This window comes from Coenobita brevimanus, chromosome 75 (genome assembly GCF_032717465.1).
Source record: "Coenobita brevimanus isolate Jiangsu-jjx chromosome 75, ASM3271746v2, whole genome shotgun sequence".
NCBI lineage: Eukaryota > Metazoa > Arthropoda > Malacostraca > Decapoda > Coenobitidae > Coenobita > Coenobita brevimanus.
The window spans coordinates 18,156,249-18,178,905 of NC_137028.1; the positions used below are offsets into that span (position 1 = coordinate 18,156,249).

The 22,657-nt window shown below is 40.1% G+C and overlaps 1 protein-coding gene across 1 annotated transcript in view; it reads left to right on the plus strand.

The window, feature by feature from the left end:
- Positions 1-1,590: 1,590 nt before the first annotated feature.
- LOC145408080 (uncharacterized) overlaps positions 1,591-22,657 on the plus strand; it is a 71,772-nt gene continuing 50,705 nt past the window's right edge. The window contains 3 exon segments of the mRNA XM_080278888.1: positions 1,591-1,791; positions 2,463-2,616; positions 21,113-21,246. Of these exon segments, the coding sequence (XP_080135014.1) occupies positions 1,591-1,791; positions 2,463-2,616; positions 21,113-21,246 (489 nt within the window).

The following is a 22,657-nucleotide window of genomic DNA, read 5'->3' on the forward strand; positions in this document are numbered from 1 at the left end:
GTAAAATAAGAGGAAAAATAAGTAGTATGGCAGGAGAATAAGTTGATCACTGAGAATATTCATTGGTAAACCAAGAACATTTGTGTGAGAATTTAAGTGGCAGTCTGATAATAAGTGGTTATATAGTGAAAATTTAAGTGGCAGTCTGAAAATAAGTGGCTATATAGTGAGAATTAAAGTGGTAGTCAGGTACAGTGAGAATTTAAGTGGTGTATCAAGAGGATAAGTGGACCAGTAAGAAATTAAGTGGTACAGCCGGAAAATAAGTGATATCTCGAGTCAACGTGGCATACCAAGAAAAGTGGCATCTCGACAAAATAAGTGAGAAATCATGTGCGAAATTAAGACTTGTGGCAGAGCGAGAAACTAAGTGCAGCCAAATAAGTGACGGGGCAGGAAAATAAGTGGCAGAGTGAAAAATTATAAAGGTACTCCGTAAGTGGAACAGTGAGAAGGTATGCGATATGATGAGAAAAATTGTGCAGTGAGAAATTTAAAAGGTAGAGAGTGAAATCTTAGTGAGAAAATTTAAGCGGCACAAATTTACGTGGTATTTTGCGAAATTAAGAGGCCAAGTGAGAAATTATCGGGTAAACGGAAGAAAAAAAAAATCAAACAACAGAAAAATATTTAAGTGACAAATGAAGTGCCGTACACAAATGGCATAATGATAAATCCAAGTGGTATAAGGTATATATTAAATGTAAGTGGTGAGGATTATTAAGTGGCACAGTGATAAATGTAAATGGTATAAGTCATTTCATGTAAGTAATATATGGAGTATTAAGTGGTAGTGATAAATCTAAGTGGTATAATCTATTACATTTAAATGATATATACATGGAGTATTAAGTGGCACAGTGATATTTAAGTGGTATAAGCTATGGCATCAATAAAGGAAGCCAGCAGGCCGTTAATGGTGCAGGCTACACAGATACAGCCCAGCAGACGAAGGCACACTTTTTGGCACTCCATAATAGTGTTCATATAATTGAGGCCTGATTTACTCACTGTTCAAACGCAGCTATCATGGTGTCACAAGAGCGAGGTTATTGCGTGGAAAGACACGAAAAATATCTCTTAGAAAAACAGGAAAATGTCTCTCAAGCTAGATAATACAAGACCAAAAGAACTAGAAAAAATCTGAACACCAATAATTACTACAAAATAGACCTATATACAATAAAGTCAAAAATCGAATACGAACATCCATTTGTAGAAAACGTGGAAACAGTAACAATAAAAAGAGATAAACGAAAGCAAAAACAGAAATGTAAATGTCCATAATGGAAATGTCAAGGCATCAATAACAACACCTGAAGACGAAAACAAAAAAGAACATAAAAACTAGGAAATGTGGAAAAACCATATATACATTGGAAACACAGCAGCGGGACACCTTTAATAAAACTAAACTCAAATAAAAGGCAAAATATATGTGACTACAATACTAAATAATGGCGAAAACAAAAATGTGGAAGAAGGACGACAGACTAAACACAGGCTGGAGGAAGAGGAGGCAGGCAGTGGTACAGTGATTAGAAAGTACCGCAGAGGGAGAACAAAACCTCCACGGGCTCCTGTAGCAGTATGGGCGGCGGTCCGGGGCGGAGATGGGCGGTTGTGGCTGGGATAACCTTGGTACTGGTGGCCGCCCTCACTAACACGGCCGCAATAACGCCGAAGAGACGCAAGACGGCGCTGGTGGCGGGGGACATATTGATAGGGGCGTTGTTCAGTGTCCACCACCAGCCCAAGCAGAAGAGCGCCTACACACTCACTTGCGGTGATGTGAGTAGTAGACTTTGTTTTCATTGACCTCCACGTATTTCTGACACATATTTCACTGCATTACCGCCACTACACTTCATTAATGTCATACTTTGATTCAATTAATCTTGCATATTTCTGACAAACAATTCACTGCAATACCTCCACTGCACTTCATCTCTTTGATTTTGGTAGCTGGCAGAATAGTGTTTATACGCTTACTTCCAGCGATGTGAACAACACTTGGCTTCCATCATTTCTGAATAAGTTAGACAAATTCTTCTCTGCAGCCCTCGATTTTTTTCCATACCGGTACTCCTCAAAAAGCATCTTGCTCCTTTTCTGTTTATGAACACATGTAATTCTTTCTTCCTCCCCTTCTTTCTCTTCTCTCCTCCCCTCTCGTAACCACACATCTTCCCTCCGTCCTCACTCGTTTTCACATTTCTTCTCATCTCTCCCTTTCCCCTCTGTCTCCCTCTCTTCTCCCGCTTCCACATCTCCTATCTTCCCGGTTTCTCCTATTCTTCAATCGTATCCTCTTCATTCCATCTTTGTCATACACACACACACACACACACACACACACACACACACACACACACACACACACACACACACACACACACACAAACACTCTGCCCTAATCTACCCCACCTCAACCACAGTATTTTTCTCTCCTCCTACGCCAGATCCGGGAACAATACGGCATTCAGCGTGTGGAGGCGGCGTTCCTAGCAGTGGACAAAATCAACGAGGATCCCCAGCTACTGCCCAACATCACCCTGGGAGTGGAGATACGCGACTCCTGCTGGTACTCGTCCATAGCGCTGGAGCAGAGCATAGGTAGGTGAAAGGAGCAGAGCATAGGTAGGTGAAAGGAGCAGAGCATAGGTGGGTGAAAGGAGCACAGCATAGGTGGTGAAAGGAGCAGAGCATAGGTGAATGATATTACGGGAGCGGATCAACCTCTTGCAATCTAATGACGTTATTTTTCATTATATTCTTGACGACTTTATGATTTGATTCAGATTATTCTATTCAAAAATAAATAAATAAAAAAATCAAAGAGGCCACGGTAGCTAGTAAAGATGCTAGATAAACTTCTGCACTTACTTCTACATTTTCCCATTAATTTTCATATTGCAATCTCGGGCTTCAAGTTACAGCATTAAACCCTATTACCACCCGCGTCTCAGTGCTCCCAAGGTCTTATTCTGGGCGGACTAAGGCGCAAACTCTGACAAATCATTTATAATTCGTGTCTGCAGCTCAGCCATTACTCCCCAAAATCCTGCACCCCCACTTCCACGCCTCCTCTATGAAGATAACTTACACTGCGACACACACTTTTCTTGCCTGGAGAAGTGAAGTGGAGGGGAGGAAGTGAAGTCGTTAAGTGGGATACACATGGGAGTGAAATGAGGGGAGAAATGATATAAGTGGAGTGTTAAAGTGGAGTGAAATACGTGAAGCTGTTAAGTGGAGTGAAATATGTGAGGAAGTGGAGTGAAATAAGTAAAATAAGTGGAGAAGTGAAATAAGTGGAATAAAGTATGTGAAAGTAAGTGAAATAAATGGGGAAGTGAAATAAGTGAGGAAAATAACTGGAGTGAAATACGTGGAAATGTGAAATAATTGGAGATGTGAAATATGTGGAGATTATGTAAGTGAAGTGGTTCAAATGAAGTCAAACAAGTGCAGATGTTAAGTGCAGTGAAATAAGTGTAGAAGTAAAATAAGTGAACTGCGTGAAGTGATATAAGTGGAGAAATGTAAATGAGACTGAAGAGGTGTTGTGGAAGAGAAATGAAACGGAGAAGTGAGAAGAGGCCAAGAAGGAGAAATTATGTAGTAAGTGGAAACAAGAATTACTGTAGCTAAGTGGTGTGGCGAAGTCAAGTGGAAGTGAAATATGTGGAGAAGTGAAGTGGGCAAGAATGAAATGGAGAAGTGAAAACAAGAGAAAGAAGCGACGCGACGAAGTGGTGTAGTAGTAGCAGTAGTAGTAATAGTAATAGTAGTAGTAATAGTAGTAGTAGTAGTAATAGTAGTAGTAGTAGTAGTAGCAGTAGTAGTAGTAGTAGTAGTAGTTGCAGTGGTAATAATCATTGGTCTGCCGAAATTACCCCAGGAGTATTCGCCCCACACGCCCCCACCCCTTAATCCGCGCCTACACCAAACAAATTTATTCAGTTTAGGAAACAAAAATCATACTGAACCGGTTAATAAAGGAAGTATCTAACCCTTCCAATTCCTTGTCTCCCCTCCCCCCCTCCCCCACAAAAAAAGCTGAGGGTAGCAACAATAAAAAATGATGTCCCCGGGGTGAAGCGATTAATCCAGCAAGAGTAAAGTATCGTAACTAAAATATCGTAACTGTAAAATATCGTATCCGGGGTTTTCGTGGTAAATTTCACTTAACAAAATATAGAGCACCTGGGGAGAAATATGGCTGCAGGTGTTGCTTCCTTAGGCCTTTTTTGAACAGATTTTCCTCTTAATAATATTCGGCAGGTTGCTCAGAGAGAGAGAGAGAGAGAGAGACCACTCCTCGTGCAAGATGTGGAGAGATGTGGAGTGGGAAAAATATGAACACTAATCAGAGCTAACTATCTATACACATGAGGGAAAAAATCCACTAATTGATATCAGAGTATCCTAACTGTACTTACACATGCTTCAATTAGTCCCACGCCAGTCCAGAAATTAATCCACTCTTGTCTCCAACCTGACCCACTAGTTTTCTGCAACAAAAACTGTAATTCAGTGTCTGCCCCAGCTCAACTTTCCCCCTTAACACTCAGGTTCCTGTGACTCATATAGGCTGCATGAAATAGTCTGGTGTGTATGGAAGGGAATACCAGAGTTGTCCCGACCATGAGAGGGTTAACAGTGACAATACTAAACACACTCAGGTTCCTACAAGCACTCAGGTGAATATCATCATCTGGAGACAGCTGGAACAGAATACTGGAATTGCCCTAAGTATACATGTAGATATTTTAACATTCTACTTTATGCCTTCTTTCCACTAAATCAACGTCCTTTGTCTTTTACGCAGACGATTTAATTCAGCTTAGGCTTGACTATTCGACCTGAAGGGGTTAGATGTAGCCGCCATTATACCTCCTTATTCAAAGTTCCCAGAAGCAGCATAAAATCCCAGACAGTATTCACAACCTTTTCTGCATTATTATCCTTTCCCTCTAGTGTACGGCAACAACAAATATATAGAGTGCATGTTTGCCCTACTTCAACTCGCCCCTAACATTCTCAGACACATTATCTACATCTATACCCTATCTGCATAATTATATACCTTATGTATCTTATGTGTATATGCATTTTTCTCTCCAGTTTAAAGTAAAAGTTGTATATATCGTATATCTGTCCGAACTTGACTTCCCTCCTAACTATCTCAAACATATCTACACAATAGTACACACAACATTCTTAACCCGTTATGTACCCTCTTTCCCTCGTATTTACTGCCATAAAAACGCGACAAATATACCTACCTGGTCTAGTTTGACTCGCACCAAGCATTATCATGTCACTTAAAATTGTAATCTACGTTACGGTTCTGTCCAAGTTTCTCTTCCCAACATAGTCAATCATATTACACACACACACACACACACACACACTGCTGTCCCTACGTCCTCGTTCCCCTAAATGATCCCTTTCAGCATTGTCTTGACCCATATTCTCTGGGCAGTGTCTGTCATCACCCCCTGACTAAACAATCCGTCGGGATGGAAAAAACTAAGGTGGGGCGTTAAACTAGACATGGAATATTCAAGTTCTTTAGTTTCATGATCTGATAATTCACGGGCAACTGTAAATTCAAAGATGTACAGTATATTCTGTTCGATTCTTATCATTAGATGAGTTCATTCACCTTTGGACGGATCTCTGCTACAGGTCTCACACTAATTTGGTCCCCTTTTTTTTTTTTTTTTTTTTTTTTCACATGGGTCACTGACAGATAATGGCAATGGAATCGTTCTACATTCATCTCATAGCACTTCTTCATGACTAGTTTCATATTCTAGTATTAATCTGGTATTACAGCTTAGCATTCAAGATGGAGAGATGGCGATTTTGGGCTAAGTTAGAGTAAAAGCAATATAGTGAAGGTGTCACTGATCGACAACTTTTTCTCCAGTTCGAAAAGTCTTTACAAAGAAGTCGTCGAGTGGTAACAATGATATATAAATATGACATCACACGGTAAAAGGCACAGATAAAAACAAAACTGATTACAGTGGAATCCTTTGTCACGGTACAACATTCCCATAATCTAATTATTACAGAAATTTCACCCATCAAAGTAAACCCTGACCACCCAACGAACGTAAACTAAATATTTTCGTGTGTATGGACGTTTGATCTGGTGTTATGGTAGTAGTGGGGGGGGGGGGAGGTTATGACGTGTCAGTGGGGCCATTTGGAAGAGCTCTGAACATGGGAGAGTTCAGAAATGTTTGTGAAAGAATTTTATGGGTAGAACTGTGGGCATAAGCGTAAGCGTGGAGGACCACATGAAGGAAACTTTTTACATAAAGGAAAAGTCAAACGCCTTGTAAGGAATAATGGCCAAGAAAACCTGACAAAATGTCATCCAGCTGCTGTCGTTGCTGATGCGAATTAGCATCGCTTGTTCCAGTATTTGTTTTTCGACATATTTGCATACTAGGCTTATATTAATGTGAAAAATTGCTTTATAATATGACAATAAAATTATGGAGAGAAATAATGTGTAGTTTCCAAATTTAATCAACGTTTCGCCATACAGACTTCCTTAGGAATTCCTGTGGAAGGCTGTATGAAATTTGGCCTCTACTTTGCACAAGGTGTTTCTCTTCATCACTGTCACAGCCATTGCTCATTCTACAATTACTGCATAATGATTATAGCTGATACTAGTTAAACTTATACTATCTTGCTAATTTTTGTATAATTAAATTTTCCTGTTTGTTTTCCTTGCAAGAAAAATATCGTATTAGTAAGTTAATGTTCATTATGTTTAAATTACTGACTGAGAGCTGTTTCATGGTAACCTACAGAGATCCATGACTGCAAGTGCTTATATACCGTTCATGCTGCTGAGACACCTAAGCACAGCAGTGATAAGTTACTGAAATTTTCGAGTACTTGGGGCAAAATCATACTGCAGGTGATGTACACACTAATAAAGACACGTGCAAGTAAATCAGGACGCGTTGTCACTTTTATTGTTACACTTTTCTTATAAGTACTCTTGAATAATGTAATATTCAGTAAACTCCCACAGAACCTCGTTAATCTGTTATGAACCAGCTCTGTGATAATTAATCTAACTTTAAATCGAAATGAAAAAGATCCCGTGAATCTGTTATGAACCGAATAGTTACTTTAACGTTTGAATACATCTAATCGACAAGCAGATTTGCTAACAATAACACTTTTCTGGACACCCCTTTTCTTAATGACCCAATCATTCTCTCTTCATTTTTACAACACATTGTATGCAACTTTGGCAAGCCGTCGGTGTTGGCTGTGTGGTCATGTTTCCAAACATACATCAAGGTTACTTTCTTGATGAACGGATTCAGTGAGATATTGCATTACTGTATTTACGGCATAAAAACAATGGCAACGGTTTTCATGGGTGTGTATGATGGCAAAATGAAATACCCCTTTAACAGTTCCAAATACACTGAATGAATAATAAGTTACTGAATTATCAAACTAGAAATAAGATGACTACCTTGCAATAACCGACTGCATCCATTCATTCACGGATCTCAACAAATCTACTGTACAATAGAATACAGTATAGGCTAAATAATTCAACACAATCATACCGATCATTCCCCGAAGAAAACGTCGTTCTTATCGGTAAACACACATAATATCCAGCACTATTTCATTCCGTCCATTAAGCAGTCCCAACGAATCATACCGGTAACTGCTCAAGCTGGACAAAATTATTCAACTACAGACTATCTTAAATTTGGTTGGAAAGTTACCAAGAGCATCAAATTTGTTAAATAAAACTTTTCCAGTGCAAAAGGATGGCTAATTAAGCTGCAACTGTTATTTCTCAGTTTAAAAAAAAAAGGCCTAAAACGAATCATACAAATCATCACCAACACCTAAAAACAGTATCCAATCGTAAGGATGAAAAAAAAACTTACAAAACTAGTACAAGTGAAATATGGAGGTCCAGAGTGGCAAACTATTTCTATATTATCAGCCAAAAGAAACTTCCTACAGTAACTCATGAAGGCTTAAGTTTTCCCACACTGAAATTTCACTCAGCCTACCACTGCCCAGTGCAAAGTAGCCTAGCAAGATATTATAATCTGTTATTACTGAAATCACTTATTCAAAACTTATCAGTACGTCAAATGCATCGTGACACAAATAACTCCTAAAAAATGAGAGTTAAGCTATTACTGGTGTCTAACGGGCAGAATGGGTTGATAATACGATACCTGCTCTAAATAAAACTGGTTGCTCGATTTCAGAAGACTGGTGAGTTTTCTGTTGCAGAATGGCAATGATCACCGGGTATATGTGCAACTTAATAACTGTTTTAAAACTGAATCAGAGTCATACCAACAAATAAAGTAGAGCCATTGCAATGTTCTTGCTGCAATGTTCGAAGACGCACGAAAAATTAATACGGTAGTTGGAAACTGCTGGAATTACTGGAACCAGAGAGTTTTTAACAATCAGACATACTAACATTCGTACAAATCTATACAGTACCTCGTAATAAATTAAACTTTTAAAATGGAGTGTGTGGTGAAATGCTGAAGCATGGGGGAGAGATAGTAGTAGAATGGATGTGGAAGATGTGCAGATTGGCCTGGGAGGAAGGTAGAGTCCCGGAGGATTGGAAGTCAGGTATAATTATTCCCTTGTACAAAGGAAAAGGGGAAAAAGAAGTGTGTGGTAATCATAGGGGCATTTGTCTTCTTAGTATAATAGGAAAAGTGTATGGTAGGATACTTATAGACAGAGTTAGAGAAAGAACAGAGAAATTAGTTGGAGAAGAACAGGGAGGCTTTAGGAAGGGAAGAGGTTGTGTAGATCAGATATTCATTCTTAGATCTTTAGTGGAAAAGTTTCTAGAGAAGGGAAAGAAGTTGTATGCGGCTTTCATGGATTTGGAGAAAGCATATGACAGGGTGGATAGACAAGGATTGTGGAAAGTGTTAAGAATATATGGAGTAGATGGGAAGTTGTTGAATGCTGTGAAGAGTATGTACGATGGTGCGAAGGCTGCAGTGCGTGTGGATGGTGAACTAAGTGAATTTTCTCTTTGAAAGTTGGTTTGAAACAAGGATGTGTCATGTCTCCATGGTTGTTCAATCTGTACATGGATGGGGTAATAAAAGAGGTACAAGGTAGGGTAGTGGATGTTGGAGTGGCCATGGTGAGAGAGGATAGAGTTTGGAAACTCCCTGTACTGTTGTTTGCAGATGATACTGTGTTGTTGAGTGAAGACGAAGGGGAGCTGCAAGGCTTGGTGGATGAGTTTGAGAGAGTGTGTAAGAAACGGAACCTAAAGGTGAATGTAGGGAAGAGTAAAGTGATGGTCTTTGAGAGAGGTGAAGTTAGTGAATGTACAGCAAGGTTAGATGGTGAGGAATTGGAAAATGTGAGTACGTTTAAGTATTTGGGTAGTGTGATGAGTAAGGATGGAGGTTTGGAGTGTGAAGTGCTTGAAAGGGTACAGCAGGGAAGAAAGGTTGCTGGTTCCTTGAAAGCAGTGATAAGAAACAGGGAAGTGAGCATGGAAGTGAAAAAGTTACTACATGACAGTATTGTGATACCAACTCTAACGTACGGAAGTGAAGCTTGGACATTGTTGGAAGGACACAAGTCAAGAGTGAGAGCAGTGGAAATGAGTTATTTAAGAGGAGCCTGTGGAGTCACGTGGAGAGACAGGCTGACGAATGAGGATATAAAGGAGCGTTGTGGTGTGGATGTGGATGTGATAGGAAGCGTTATGAGGAACACACTGAGGTGGTTTGGCCATGTGGAGAGGATGGAGGGCGAAAGACTGACGAAGAGAGTGTATGTGAGTGAGGTGGAGGGGGGGAAGAGGGAGGGGAGGCCGAGGATGAGATGGAGGGATGGGGTGGAGAGGTATATGAGAGAGGGGGGTGTGAGTTGGGAGCAGGGCAGTGAAATGGCGGGGGACAGGGCGACTTGGAGGCGATTTGTTTGTGGCCACCCCAAACGGGATTGAGGCGTCTGGCAATAGATAGATAGATAGAAAATAAAAACGGTTCATTTGCATGCGACATTAGCCGACTTTTTTTTTTTTTTTTTTTTTCCGGCCTATCAACCATTGGGGCCGAAGCCTCTGGTTATTAAGGCCATATATATATATTTATATATATATATATATATATATATATATATATATATATATACACACACACACACACACACACACACACTTCCATGCATACATACAGACACATTTTCATGCAAACGTACATATATATATAATAATTTTACTCTTATTTATTTATTTTTTTGTATTTTTATTTTTTTTAATTTTTTCTTGGTTTTATATTTTTAATACCTTATAATATAAAGACAAACTAATCTAAAGACCCTAAAACTAATCACCTAACAGACAAATCACTAACCTATACTAAATCCTACAGAGACAAATAGCTAGACCTACACTAATGGTAAAAATACCTCGACTAACAGAACACCATCGACTGCAGATATGTAATGCCTTTCTACATGACATACCTGCATTCATCACCTGGTTACTGTCAGTCGAGGCACAACCTAATATAGGGGACATCAATATATGAAAGGGAACCAGACGAGTCAGGAACATTTCCATATACGTCAGCTGTCGTCCCTAATTAGAACAACTTAAGCAAGATAATATAAGGTATTTACATAATTTGTACAAAAAGTGAAGAACCTCGCCCAGCAGACATTAGCCGACAACGCAATGGTCCATTATCAACCTAACAAAGCCAAACATTGTAGTCTACTCACCAATGGCGTCCTTCTGGAAGCGACGGGGGCAGAGCGATCCAACCATTGTTTTGTTGACACTGTAGCCTCACAAATGGCTACCTCCTTTTCTGCCTCCCTCCTGTTTCCTCTACCGCCTCTTCCTCTTCCTGGTAATTGGGCGGGGCTCGAAGGACGCCTGCGAATGTGATACGAGGTGATTTTTTATCCCTGCAGCAGCAAACGAGATGCCTGTCTGCTTCTCTCACCGGTTCGTCTGGTTTGCTCCCCCTACGTCCCCCTGCTACCCCGCCCTCACCCCCTCCCTCATCTCCCCACCCCATTACACCCCCTCTCCCTTCCCCCCTTCACTCCCCCAAGCCACCCCCACACTACTATTGCCCCCACTCTCCCATTTTCCTACCCCTCCCCCCCGTTTCCCCCCTCCTGCCACCTCCCCATCCCTAATCTTCACTTTAGCCTCTATTTTTGTTTCCTTCTTACCTCCTCCCAACTCTCTCATACCCTCCTCGTCCTTCCATCCTCCATTCTCCCCCTCTCCTTTGTTCTCCCCCTTCCTCTCCCTCCCTCCTACCCTACTCCCCCCACTTCCCATTCTTTCTCTCCAGCCTCTCATCACACTTCGTCCGTGTTTGTATCAATTTCATGCGTTAAAAGTTCGAACTTACGGCGGCTTGTAACTGGATTATACCCCGTCTACTGTTTATACTAGCCTACCGTACTTAGTAACATTTGCATATACTCGAGTTTGAGATGGTTTGATTAGCAACTTTGGAAAGAATAGTTTAACTCATGTACGGCTGCCCCTGAAAGTTTAATAACTGCATAATGTAGTCTATAGTTTGTAGCCTTGTTTACAGACTGCATTGCCCTCCTTGTTAAACATTATAATCCTTTCACCTTAATTTGGTTCAGATTTTTGTTCTTTGGCAGCATATTCACGTAGCTCAGTGGCACAAAAAGCAACACTACGCTTGAGTTACAACTTTTCCATTGCACTTCTCGACTAGCATCATATTCTAGTGTTGATCTATTATTATAATTCACCATTCAAGATGAGAAGACGGCAATTTTAGGCTGTGATAAGTCTAGTTGGAATTTTTTTCCGTGCGATTTGCTTATATAATCTTAATCATCACTATTCATATAATTTTTATTGCTAAGTCTGAACATTAATCTACAAAAGAATTCCTATTATGGCGCAAAAGGTAAAAAGTGATCACTGAGGAAGAGTCGTTTCGCAATAACAGACGCCAACGAGACAACGAGCGTGTGAGCGTTGATCTTGCGTTCCTCTGCGCCACACAACACCGCTCCTGACCTTCATAATTCTTTCCAGGGCTCTGTGATTATGCCGTCGTGAGCAGGAGGTAGTTATCGATAATTGCCTTGTTTGCAGCTCCTCCACGCTTTAACATCTCTCCTGCCACTACTCGCTGACTGAAAGATATGAGAGTTATCGCATCCATTTCATTTAGCATCTGCTTTACAAACTCGAGACACGATTGTTCTGCTTCGTCACTTTATCTGTAAAAGGATGAAATACGTGATTGTCAGCGTTTTGACGTTCGTTTAAAACGCCATAACTGTGCCCAACTAAACCGAATCTCAAACACCAGGTTATATACCCCATACTTTCCTTAAATTCTTCAATCAGGTGATTTTTTTTTTTTTACCCTCGCTGCCTACAGACGATTTTCTTTAGCTTTTTTGGAAATCTTAATGAAGATGTATATGACTGTTATACCCAACCTCTTTTTGTTGATAAGTTACTCCCAAGCTGAAGAGTCTGCTAAGAGTAAGAATAAAATAACGTCACAGAACTGAAGGTGTTAAAAGTTAGGGGGGTTCTTGCGGTCCGATATCGCGTTGACCTCTTCAGTCTGGTGACGTATTTTCTCTTACTCATGCCATCACCAGACGGTTTTATCAGCTTAGGTAACGGGACTGTAGGGATTGGCTATTAGCGTACACTGACTCCTACACAACGCTGAATCATCCTAGTAGTGAATAAATTCGGCATAAGGGAGCAAGTAACAAACTAGAAAATTACGTCATCGGATTGCAGAGATTACATTGCTTGGGATTCAAGAATGAACAAGGGCGTTAGTCGTGCCATAACACTGTTAAAAGGCTTTAGAGAAATGGCCGTGGTGAGCGAAGGAATGAGTCGGATGGGCTAGAGATTGAAAAAAAAAAAAAAAAAAAAAAATGGTGGGACGAGATGAAACTGGAGTGTGGGGAGGGGACACTGTATTCCCGTGGAAGTTCGTGCTGTGGGGTTTGTGAAGGTTTGTTGTAAACTTTTCTCCAGTGAGAACGAAATAAGCATGCGTTGCTCTCTCATTTACGTGGACTAACGACGCAGGCACCTCTTGTGTAGCAACCTGGCCAAATTTATTACTCTTGCTACCGCCATAAGATTTTATTCTGCCCACTGGCGGCCTCTTGCAGTGAAGTGGATGTCCACCTCGGATGAGTTCCGAACCCCGGCACACACACACACACACACACACACACACACAAACGCAGGAGAGGGTTTATCAGTGAGTATTAAACCGCCTATAATCTCTCCCTCGCAGGTGTGCTGTTTGCAAACAGGGCACAGGTAAAAATCACAAGAACGGATTTAAAATACTCGTCTGAGATTAAATACCTGACACGTGGTGCCAGGCACAACAGACCTCGCCCGACAGAAGTCATTTTATTGCTATTAAGTACTGACTCGTTTCTGCCATTTAGTGTCAGTACACAATTAAAGTCCAACGTAATGGCGCAAATGTTTTCAAGTTACGCCCTCTGAAAATCCATGATCTTGCATTTGACCTTTCAAGGTCACTCAAGGTCAAAAGTCATGCTGCCAAATGAATGCCTATATGAAATTTCCTATATCCTGGTAATAGTAAATATCTCTATCTTCAGCAGGTTTCAAGTTATAACACCCTGAATATCCGTGACCTTGAGTTTGACCTTTCAAGGTCACTTACGTTCAAAGGTCAAGGTACTAATTAAAAACCCATATGGGATTTCCTGTATGTTGATGACAGTAAATATCTCTCAATCTTCAACCAGTTTCGAGTTATAGCCCCCTGAACGTCTGTGACCTTGAGTTTGACCTTTCAGTGTCATTCAAGGTCAATGGTCTTGGTGCCAAATGAAAGCCCATATTATGAGTTCCTGTATGTTCCTAACAGTAAATATATCTTCAATCGTTCCCAAGTTATAGCCCTCTGAAAATCTGCGACCTTGATTTTGACCTTTCATAGTCACTCGATTACCTCCAAAATCTAATTACTTTCTTTAGGGACCAGTGCCCACATATCCTGAAAGTTTTATATAATTTCATTCAGCCGTTTTTCCGTAACGTTGCTACGAAACAAAGATGCAAACAAAACGACCAAAAACAGCACCTTGTCGGACTCCGTCCAGGTAAGGTAATGAAACAAACGTCGAGAATTAATGAAATTATAGGTGCACAGCGTTGTGAGTAGGACCACAGCTGAAAGTCTAAGCCGAATGCGTTTCAGGGGGGCTATAGATCTTTTCCATGTGACGTCACGAGTCATGTGACTTTTGCTTACGACACTACACTGGACGGCAAATAATTGGAGGTCTGGAGAGAGAGAACTGCATATTCTACAATGGTATTCCACTGCTGTGCCTTCGGCTGTAAGGCAAGGCAGAAAACTGGAAGTGGTGTACTCTTCTACCGGTTTCCAGCCAATGAGGAAAGGCAACATAAGAGGATAGGTGCCGTGAAGAGGGAGAGCTGGCAGCCGACGGCCTACTCCCGGCTCTTTAGCAAGCATTTCATATCAGGTAAGCCGATGATTTGTGGATAGATACGACCATATTTATCATTCTTTGCAGCTGCAGATGTCATGGGATATCCTAATTATGTTAATGTCACAGAGTACAAGACCCACATGGCTATGTGTGTGCGTGGGAAAAGAGAGGGTCCATGTCACAGGCCTTGTTTTGTTATTATCCCAAACGAAGTCGGGCATAATCTATATTCTCCATAGCAGTGATGATCCAGAATGTTAGATGCGTAAGTAAACTGATTAAATTACACGTTAGGTCATACTGAAGATTAGGTTCAGTTAGGTAAGGTTAGGTAAGATTCGGTTAAGTTTAAAAAAAATATTTTTTCAATGTTTTTCAGTGTGATTCAGTTGAAACTGATATTTGTGTCATGGTGGATCACTTTAATAGTAGTGCAGTACAGAACACTACTGAACACTTCAGTGTAAAACTGTAATATACCACTGTGAGTCTGTATGCTAAACTATGTTTCAGTTCCAACTAAAGCATAATTACTAAAACTACTGTGTATAATTTTCAGTTTTATTGCTTCACCGAAAACTGCCAATACAAGCGCCAGTTAAATATACATTTTTCACCAAGTACGAAAATACCTATATCACAACTGAGAGGATAAATAATACACTTATATCAACAGCCTTTTATATTTATCTTTTACCAGGTATGTGCTATGACGTTCTTGTTAATGTAAAAATTTAATATCATTAAAATTATATTGCTGAAGTCTTTAAGTTTTATGTTGTGGTATTCATCAGCATGAAATAAATGACCTTAATTTAAATTTGTGCCAATGTTATGTTTCAGTTGCAATGTAAAAGTTAACGTGACAGGTTTGACATACATCGTCAATATGCATTTTATGTTAAACTATTTTAAACATATATACAGACTGTGTATGTATTTAGGTCTATAATTACTGAAATTTCCGGAACAAGTAAATTTTTGGCAAATTTCCAAAATTACACCTAACTCACAATGAAGATTAAAATTTTCATTTTTCAATGTTTTATAGTGTGATTAATTTGGATCTAATATTCATTTCTGTCGGAAATTGCTTTTTTTCTTTTTTTTACACCAAACCAACCTAACCTAACCTAGGACCTAACTTGAAGATTAAGAAGAAAGAATAACTGCAGTTGGCCAACAGGCCCATGCTAGACAGCTCCCACAAGAGTGTGACTTATCTACCCTGCCTAAAATAGCCCATGCAGGCCCATGCCAGGCAGCTCTCACAGGAGTGTGACCACAGGAATGACAAATTTTATATGCAACCTATACCTGCCAAATGCTTATCTAGCCTATGCTTGAAACTTTCTAGCGAGGGGGCAGCAACTACGACACTGGGTAACTTATTCCATTCATCAACTACTCCATTCACAGTGTATACAATCCCTGCCCCCTTGGCCCCACACAAAAAATTTACTGATTACCTAGATAATTTACATGTACTGTATGTCAATCGCAACTAGCTATATTACACACGTACAAGGTGAATGTCTGTTTACCTTGAGGGATGCCCCGGTGAACTTTGACGGGGTGTTCACCAAATAGTGATAGAGGTCGCCGTATCTGAGATCTGGTTTCGGTCTCCAATCCTTGAAACTGGTGAACTTCTCACTATATATGGTGTAAGGATCCAGTCCCAAACACTGTTTCCTGTTCCTGTACATATCTTGGTGGCGTTGAGCCAGATTTCTGCATATATCTGACATTTCCATCTCTGACAGCTCTGTCTGGACAGCCACTACTGCGAGGAGTTTGCCGTCCAATATCGAGTTGTAAACAAAACCCAAGTGATTTCTGTGACGTCATCGGAAGAGGTCTCAATATATGGTTTTCTCTGAAAAATCGTCCGAAGAAAATGGTAAACTCGTGCAATATAGTGGCAAACAGTTATTTTTCCTGAAGCGAGAAAATGCTCTAGAATGACGTATTTTAAATGCCCATGCACGTGGTATTTAACTGCCCTAGGCCACGCCTCAAGAGCTGGTTCGCCTTCTACTACAGGTTACCTTTTTTATTACGGAAAAGGCAAAAATGGTGTGTTATTATTTGCGATAATTCTCATTCTTGCGTTTCCCTGCATCTTTCGTCCTAGAAAACCTGCCAAACACCACTTAGGATCCCTCTGCATACTTGGATTCCCTAATTTCACTCAGCGTCACTCAGCAGAAATGCCCTTAGAACGAAGAGGGAGTCTATTGAAGAAAGAGGAAAAAGAGGAAGCCTACAAAATGCAGCAGCAAGTAGAGTCCTGGTGGATTCTAAGGACCTTAGCAAGCGAACTTGGCGACAGTGACGTGACGCTTCATGATGTCCCCACCTTTGAGTAGACAATAGGAAACAGATGGGGACTAAGTGCCAGCAGTGCCTAAAATATTTGAATTTATCATGGATGTAATAAATATAACCCTATAATAATTTAAAAAAATGTATTCTTTGAACAGTAATATGGCTTTTTAAGCACGAAAAACTTTGGGCACCCATATCTCAGAAGATAGTTATGTGATCTTTAAAAATTATGGATTAAAAAGCTATTAAAGGAACTTTGATTCTGCTTGTAGTTTTCGAGAGAGGACTGAAAGTAGGATAAGCCTGAGCATATGAAAAGCCCCAAGTGCCATAGGTGAATTTTAGTGAAGGAAAATGTAAGCTCACTCCCACACACAAAAAAATAAAGTAATAATAATAATAATAATAATAATAAATATTTTTCGCATAACACTGGCATTTCCATGCACAGAAATATCCAAAGTATGTATCGCACCACCATCTAAAAGACTAACATAAGGTAACATCCAACGGTGTGCAAGCTCCTTATAATATATATATATATATATATATATATATATATATATATATATATATATATATATATATATATATATATATATATATATATATATATATATATATATATATATACAGGTATACTGTATATATGGACAAAAAAATACAACAAAATTAGTAGAGGAAAAAGGTTTTACTTATCGCTATGAATATATCTAAAAGTTTACTATAACGTCCTTTTATCTTAAAAAAAAAAAAAAAAAAAGGAAAAAATCTGCCATACTGGATGATAATTAATGTATGTCCTTCATGTCCCCCTTAAATATAAGTTTACGTAGACAAATCTGAGTAAAAATAATCTTTTAACTAGCTTCTCCCCAAAACAGGCACTTCTAACTCACCTCGGCAATGTCTTTATTTATCCTACACATCGTATATTTGTAGTGCGACCACCAGTGACACAACAGTTCCAGTGTTGCCATTCAGCCGTATCAGTGCTCTGTGCATTTTAGTTTAAGCAGAGTCTGTGGAGATGAAGAGATATATTAATGTGACTGAACATGATATTGCTGAAAATTTAATACGAACTTCGCTTCTAATATATTTGAAAAGAACTAGTAGCCTACCATACAACCATGAGCAAAACTTCATTGACACTTCTCCTGTGGCTGTGGCAGTGGAAGGTGCCATATAAATCGTTTTTATGTAAGAAATGAGTATGAAAAGGATGGATACTCTGTGTCGTTCTGGGAGGGATGAGAAATATACAAGGAAGGGCACATTACTACCTGGAGGCTCTCAGTGAACTTTTATTCGTGGCTGTACGTGGCTTCTCTGACTTAAATGCCTTTCAGACTAGTGAATATATTGCATAGATACAGTAATATACAAAGAACTCCATTGTGGACGTTAAGCGTGTTGCAACAGCGAGATGTGTATATATGCAATATTGATGGCAGGAGAAAAAAAAAAAGTACTTTGGGGGGTAGGGGCCTTGGCGTATTCGGCATGTTCGTCACGTTCTGGCTTAGGCTTTTTCTTTCTTTTTTTATACAGGCTCTTACGACTCATTTTCAGCTCAAAATAGCAGCCTAGCGCCAGTATATGATTACTTATTCTTGATTTTAGCTTCCTTTTTACAGGTGCGGAATACTACACAGCCAAACTAGAGTGAATATATATATATATATATATATATATATATATATATACGGAGCCTCTGTGGTACACTGGTAGAGTGTGCATTTCGTACACGGGTGAGCCAGGGTTCGCGCCCCGCCAGGGTAGTAGACTTTGGGAGTGCTCACCCAGCCACGTACTACTTTGGCGGACACAAGGGGTGCTGTGGTTGAACCAGTGTCGCTTACTGTAAAGTATGCTTGCACCAGTCGGCTTGCTCGGGCCGATTGCACTTGGTTCACAGACTACACGCACATCCAAAGCCACTACAACACTACCAGTACACTCACAAGCACTTCCCACCCTACATACAATCTCTACCAGACAGCCTAAGCCACTTGGTAAAGATACATTGGCTGTATTGTCCCGACTTCGGTCGGGATAGGCCGGTCCTGCTTGGATACTCAAACGGCTGATGATGATTATATATATATATATATATATATATATATATATATATATATATATATATATATATATATATATCCGAGTAAAACAATTCTGATAAGTACATAACTATGGAGACATATTTATCCTGAATACTGGTTGAGACTTTGTGAAAAATAGTTGATGGTGACAGTGTGTTGTGCGTCATAATTCGTCTTTATCATTAACGCCCCTCTCTCTCTCTCTCTGTTTACAACCTATCCGTAAATAGGGCCGACAAGGACGGAGTAGGCTAAGAGCCTATAGGTCAGAGTGGAACATGCGAGAGGCCTTTGTCTTGCAGTTTAATTACACAGACTAACGATCAGTGGAGAGAGAGAGAGAGAGAGAGAGAGACAGACAGACAGACAGACAGACAGAAAGGATGCTTGAGGAGTTTGGTCAGTAGACTCTGAATGGTTAATCTGGTGGATGCAAACTAAATTTTTATTTTATTTTAGTTAATACAAGACGGTTTTATTCGGTTCTCGGAAAACCTAATAAAATCAAAAGGATAAAACCCATCTCAAGTGGTTCCTTAAATATCACTGGTCCGATCAAAATACTAAAAGCAGTTCAAAAAAGAGTACTGTAGTTTGAACCAGGGAGCCCGGAATGCTTCATCCACTACCACTAAGGCCGTGGTGTAGAAAAATCAGCGGACTGAATGGGATATGGAGATTGGTGGCAAGACAGTCGCTGCCACCTAGAATGAACCCCAGAATCAGGCATATGATCGATAAGGAATAGCTAGATGAATTTTCTAGAAGAGATGAATGTGCTTTTTTCGCTGCACCTTCCCCAGCCAGACTGAGAGAGGAAAGGCCGACTAAAATTGATCATGGTGAATTGGACGGAAGGTTTAGGGAGAAGAGAGGGGTGGAGGCCAATTTTTCTCTCAGTCCACGGCTGGGGTGGCCTGTGGGAAGAATTGATAGATATTGTCCAGAAGAAAAAGAATTATAGGACACAGATTTTCATTTACCTGAGTAAAGTCGTATGGCGATAACCAGAATAAAACACCCAACTGAGACGCCATCATGTAAAAGGTTATTCGAAACAGTCTTATTCTTTCAAGCGTAATGGCTTTCCTCGGATGAATAACAACAAAGTGAGGTGGTCCGCTGTAAGGTTAATGTATTGCTGAAATGTACTACTATGATGACTTAACTTTGTAAATAATATGAATTGTCTTGCACCGCACAGTAAGTAGGCAATTAATCTTTTTTTTGGGGGGCGAGGGGGAAAACAGAGTTACCTATACCCCATGTTTAATGTTTGGTTCACATTTGTGTTTGCACGTAACTGTGATAATTCTCAACGGTACTGAGCTTTTCAGAGAAGAAACATCAGCCAGGAAACAACATTAGTATATTTGTGCAGGCTAATCAAATTCATTCACTTGTACGTCTTCCTGATGTACTTAGAATACTATCTTAAGGTCCAAGTCAATAAGTATGCTCCACATGTTCATCATCATACTATTGCTCCATGATTTCCTCACCAAGAAGTCAATGTAATTCCACTCATCTAATTACCCCTGACAGAGCCTTATTGAGGTCATCCAGGAGTCGTTCCCCAATTCCAACTAACCCCATCTAACCTAGATTAACTTTTTCCACCCACTGACTTCATCCTTCACTTCTTCTCCAGCCCTAAGTCCGTCGAACCCTACCCTATCGAACCACACGTAATTCTACCTTTCCTAACTCACTTAATCCTACTCAACCTAACCCAACCTAACCTAAACCAACCACTTCCCACAACAAAATATATATGACTTAACATAACCTACGTTAAACTAATCTAATTTCAACTTACACAGATCTAACCCAACTCAACACACTTTAATAGTACATAACCTAGCCATACCCAACTTAACCTATTGTATAATCCATCCAAGCTTAAACCAAAACCAAATCAACCCAGCACGATCTAACTTAGCCTAACTCTATCAACTTAAACCTAATTTAATCTCAACTAACTTAACCCACCTCGACCTAAACCAATCCAACCCTACCCAACCTAACCTAACCCAATCTAATCCCACCTAACCTAACCCTGCCTAACCTGACCAACCCAACCTATCCTAATCCAACTTTACACCCACCAGAGTTCATCCGTGACTCGCTCTCCACCCCCTCTGCTGCTGCCAACACGTCTGACTCGTGTCGTGTGGGTGGGGGCAGGGCCAGCAAGCACCTGGTGGGCGTGGTGGGGCCTGGGTCGTCTGATGTTACTATACAGGTAGGTGGGTGTGTGGGTGTGGGTGAGAGAGAGAGAGAGAGAGAGAGAGAGAGAGAGAGAGAGAGAGAGAGAGAGAGAGAGAGAGAGAGAGAGAGAGAGAGAGAGAGAGAGAGAGCTTTGTCTGGGGGATAAAAAAAGAAAAGCAAGACACCATAGACACCATACACCGGTGCACTTTGTATGGGAAAGAAAGTATGAAAATGAAGGAAAGAACAAATGAGGGCACACACACACACACAAACACACACACACACACACACACACACACACACACACACACACACACACACACACACACACACACACACACACACACACACACACACACACCATTATATATCATCCCTAATTACCCTTACTTTTCACCTTCGTTTCTTCTTCACGACGATGACTTCAAATTATTTTTTCTTGCTCTCTCTAAACGATTTTATTCACCTTAGTATGGAATCTACGAACTGGGGGGGTTGCATCCAGCCTTCATAAACCCCTCCTCTGCCGCGACGTCGTTTTATATTTATTTTACCTATGCCCAGACGATTTTATTAAGCATTAGAGAGATTGGAGGAGTTCACCCATTTACTCCGATGATGTATTATTCATATTTCTTTTTACTGACATACGATTTTATGAAATACTGAAGAGACATTTAAATTTTGGAGAGACTTTAAAAATGAAGGAATGCTGTATTACTTTTTCTTTAATCTTTCACTTGGGTTCTGCTAAGTTGGCTAAAATCGTCTGGAAGTAGCAAGATAAAACTAAGAAATTAAGTTATCGGAGTGATGAGGTTAAATACAGCTACCACTAACCCCTTCGCTGACTTTAAGCTGAATAAAATCGTCTGGCTGAGGAAAATCGCCTGGTAACAGCAAGAATAAACTGCTAAGAGACATCACTGCACTGAATGAGCTCTCTCTCTCTCTCTCTCTCATATTTTTTCACTCATTTTCTCTCTTCCCACAAATTAGTTTCCTGCATTTCCCCTTCCACGCATCCGTCCTTGCCGCTTGCGCTCCTCACCCCTTGTCACTCTCTTCTTCTTCTTCGCCACCTTTATCAATAGTACATCCCCTCTCTCTCTCTCTCTCTCTCTCTCTCAGAACAACCCGGCACTCCACCAGCATTCACCAGTAATTATAACTCAGGCATTAATGATAACGCCTAATAGAGCTTCATCAATTTTACAGAGCCAGCGGGATGGTTTGATATGTGAGGGAAAATTATAAACTTCCCAACTGTAACTGATGCTTTATGAATTATGACCTAAATAAATAAAACACACTATTTATCTATCTATCTATCTATTTATCTATCTACTTCTCTCTCTCTCTCTCTCTCTCTCTCTATATATATATATATATATACACGGGTATATATATGTGCTGTATATACTACACACACACACACACAC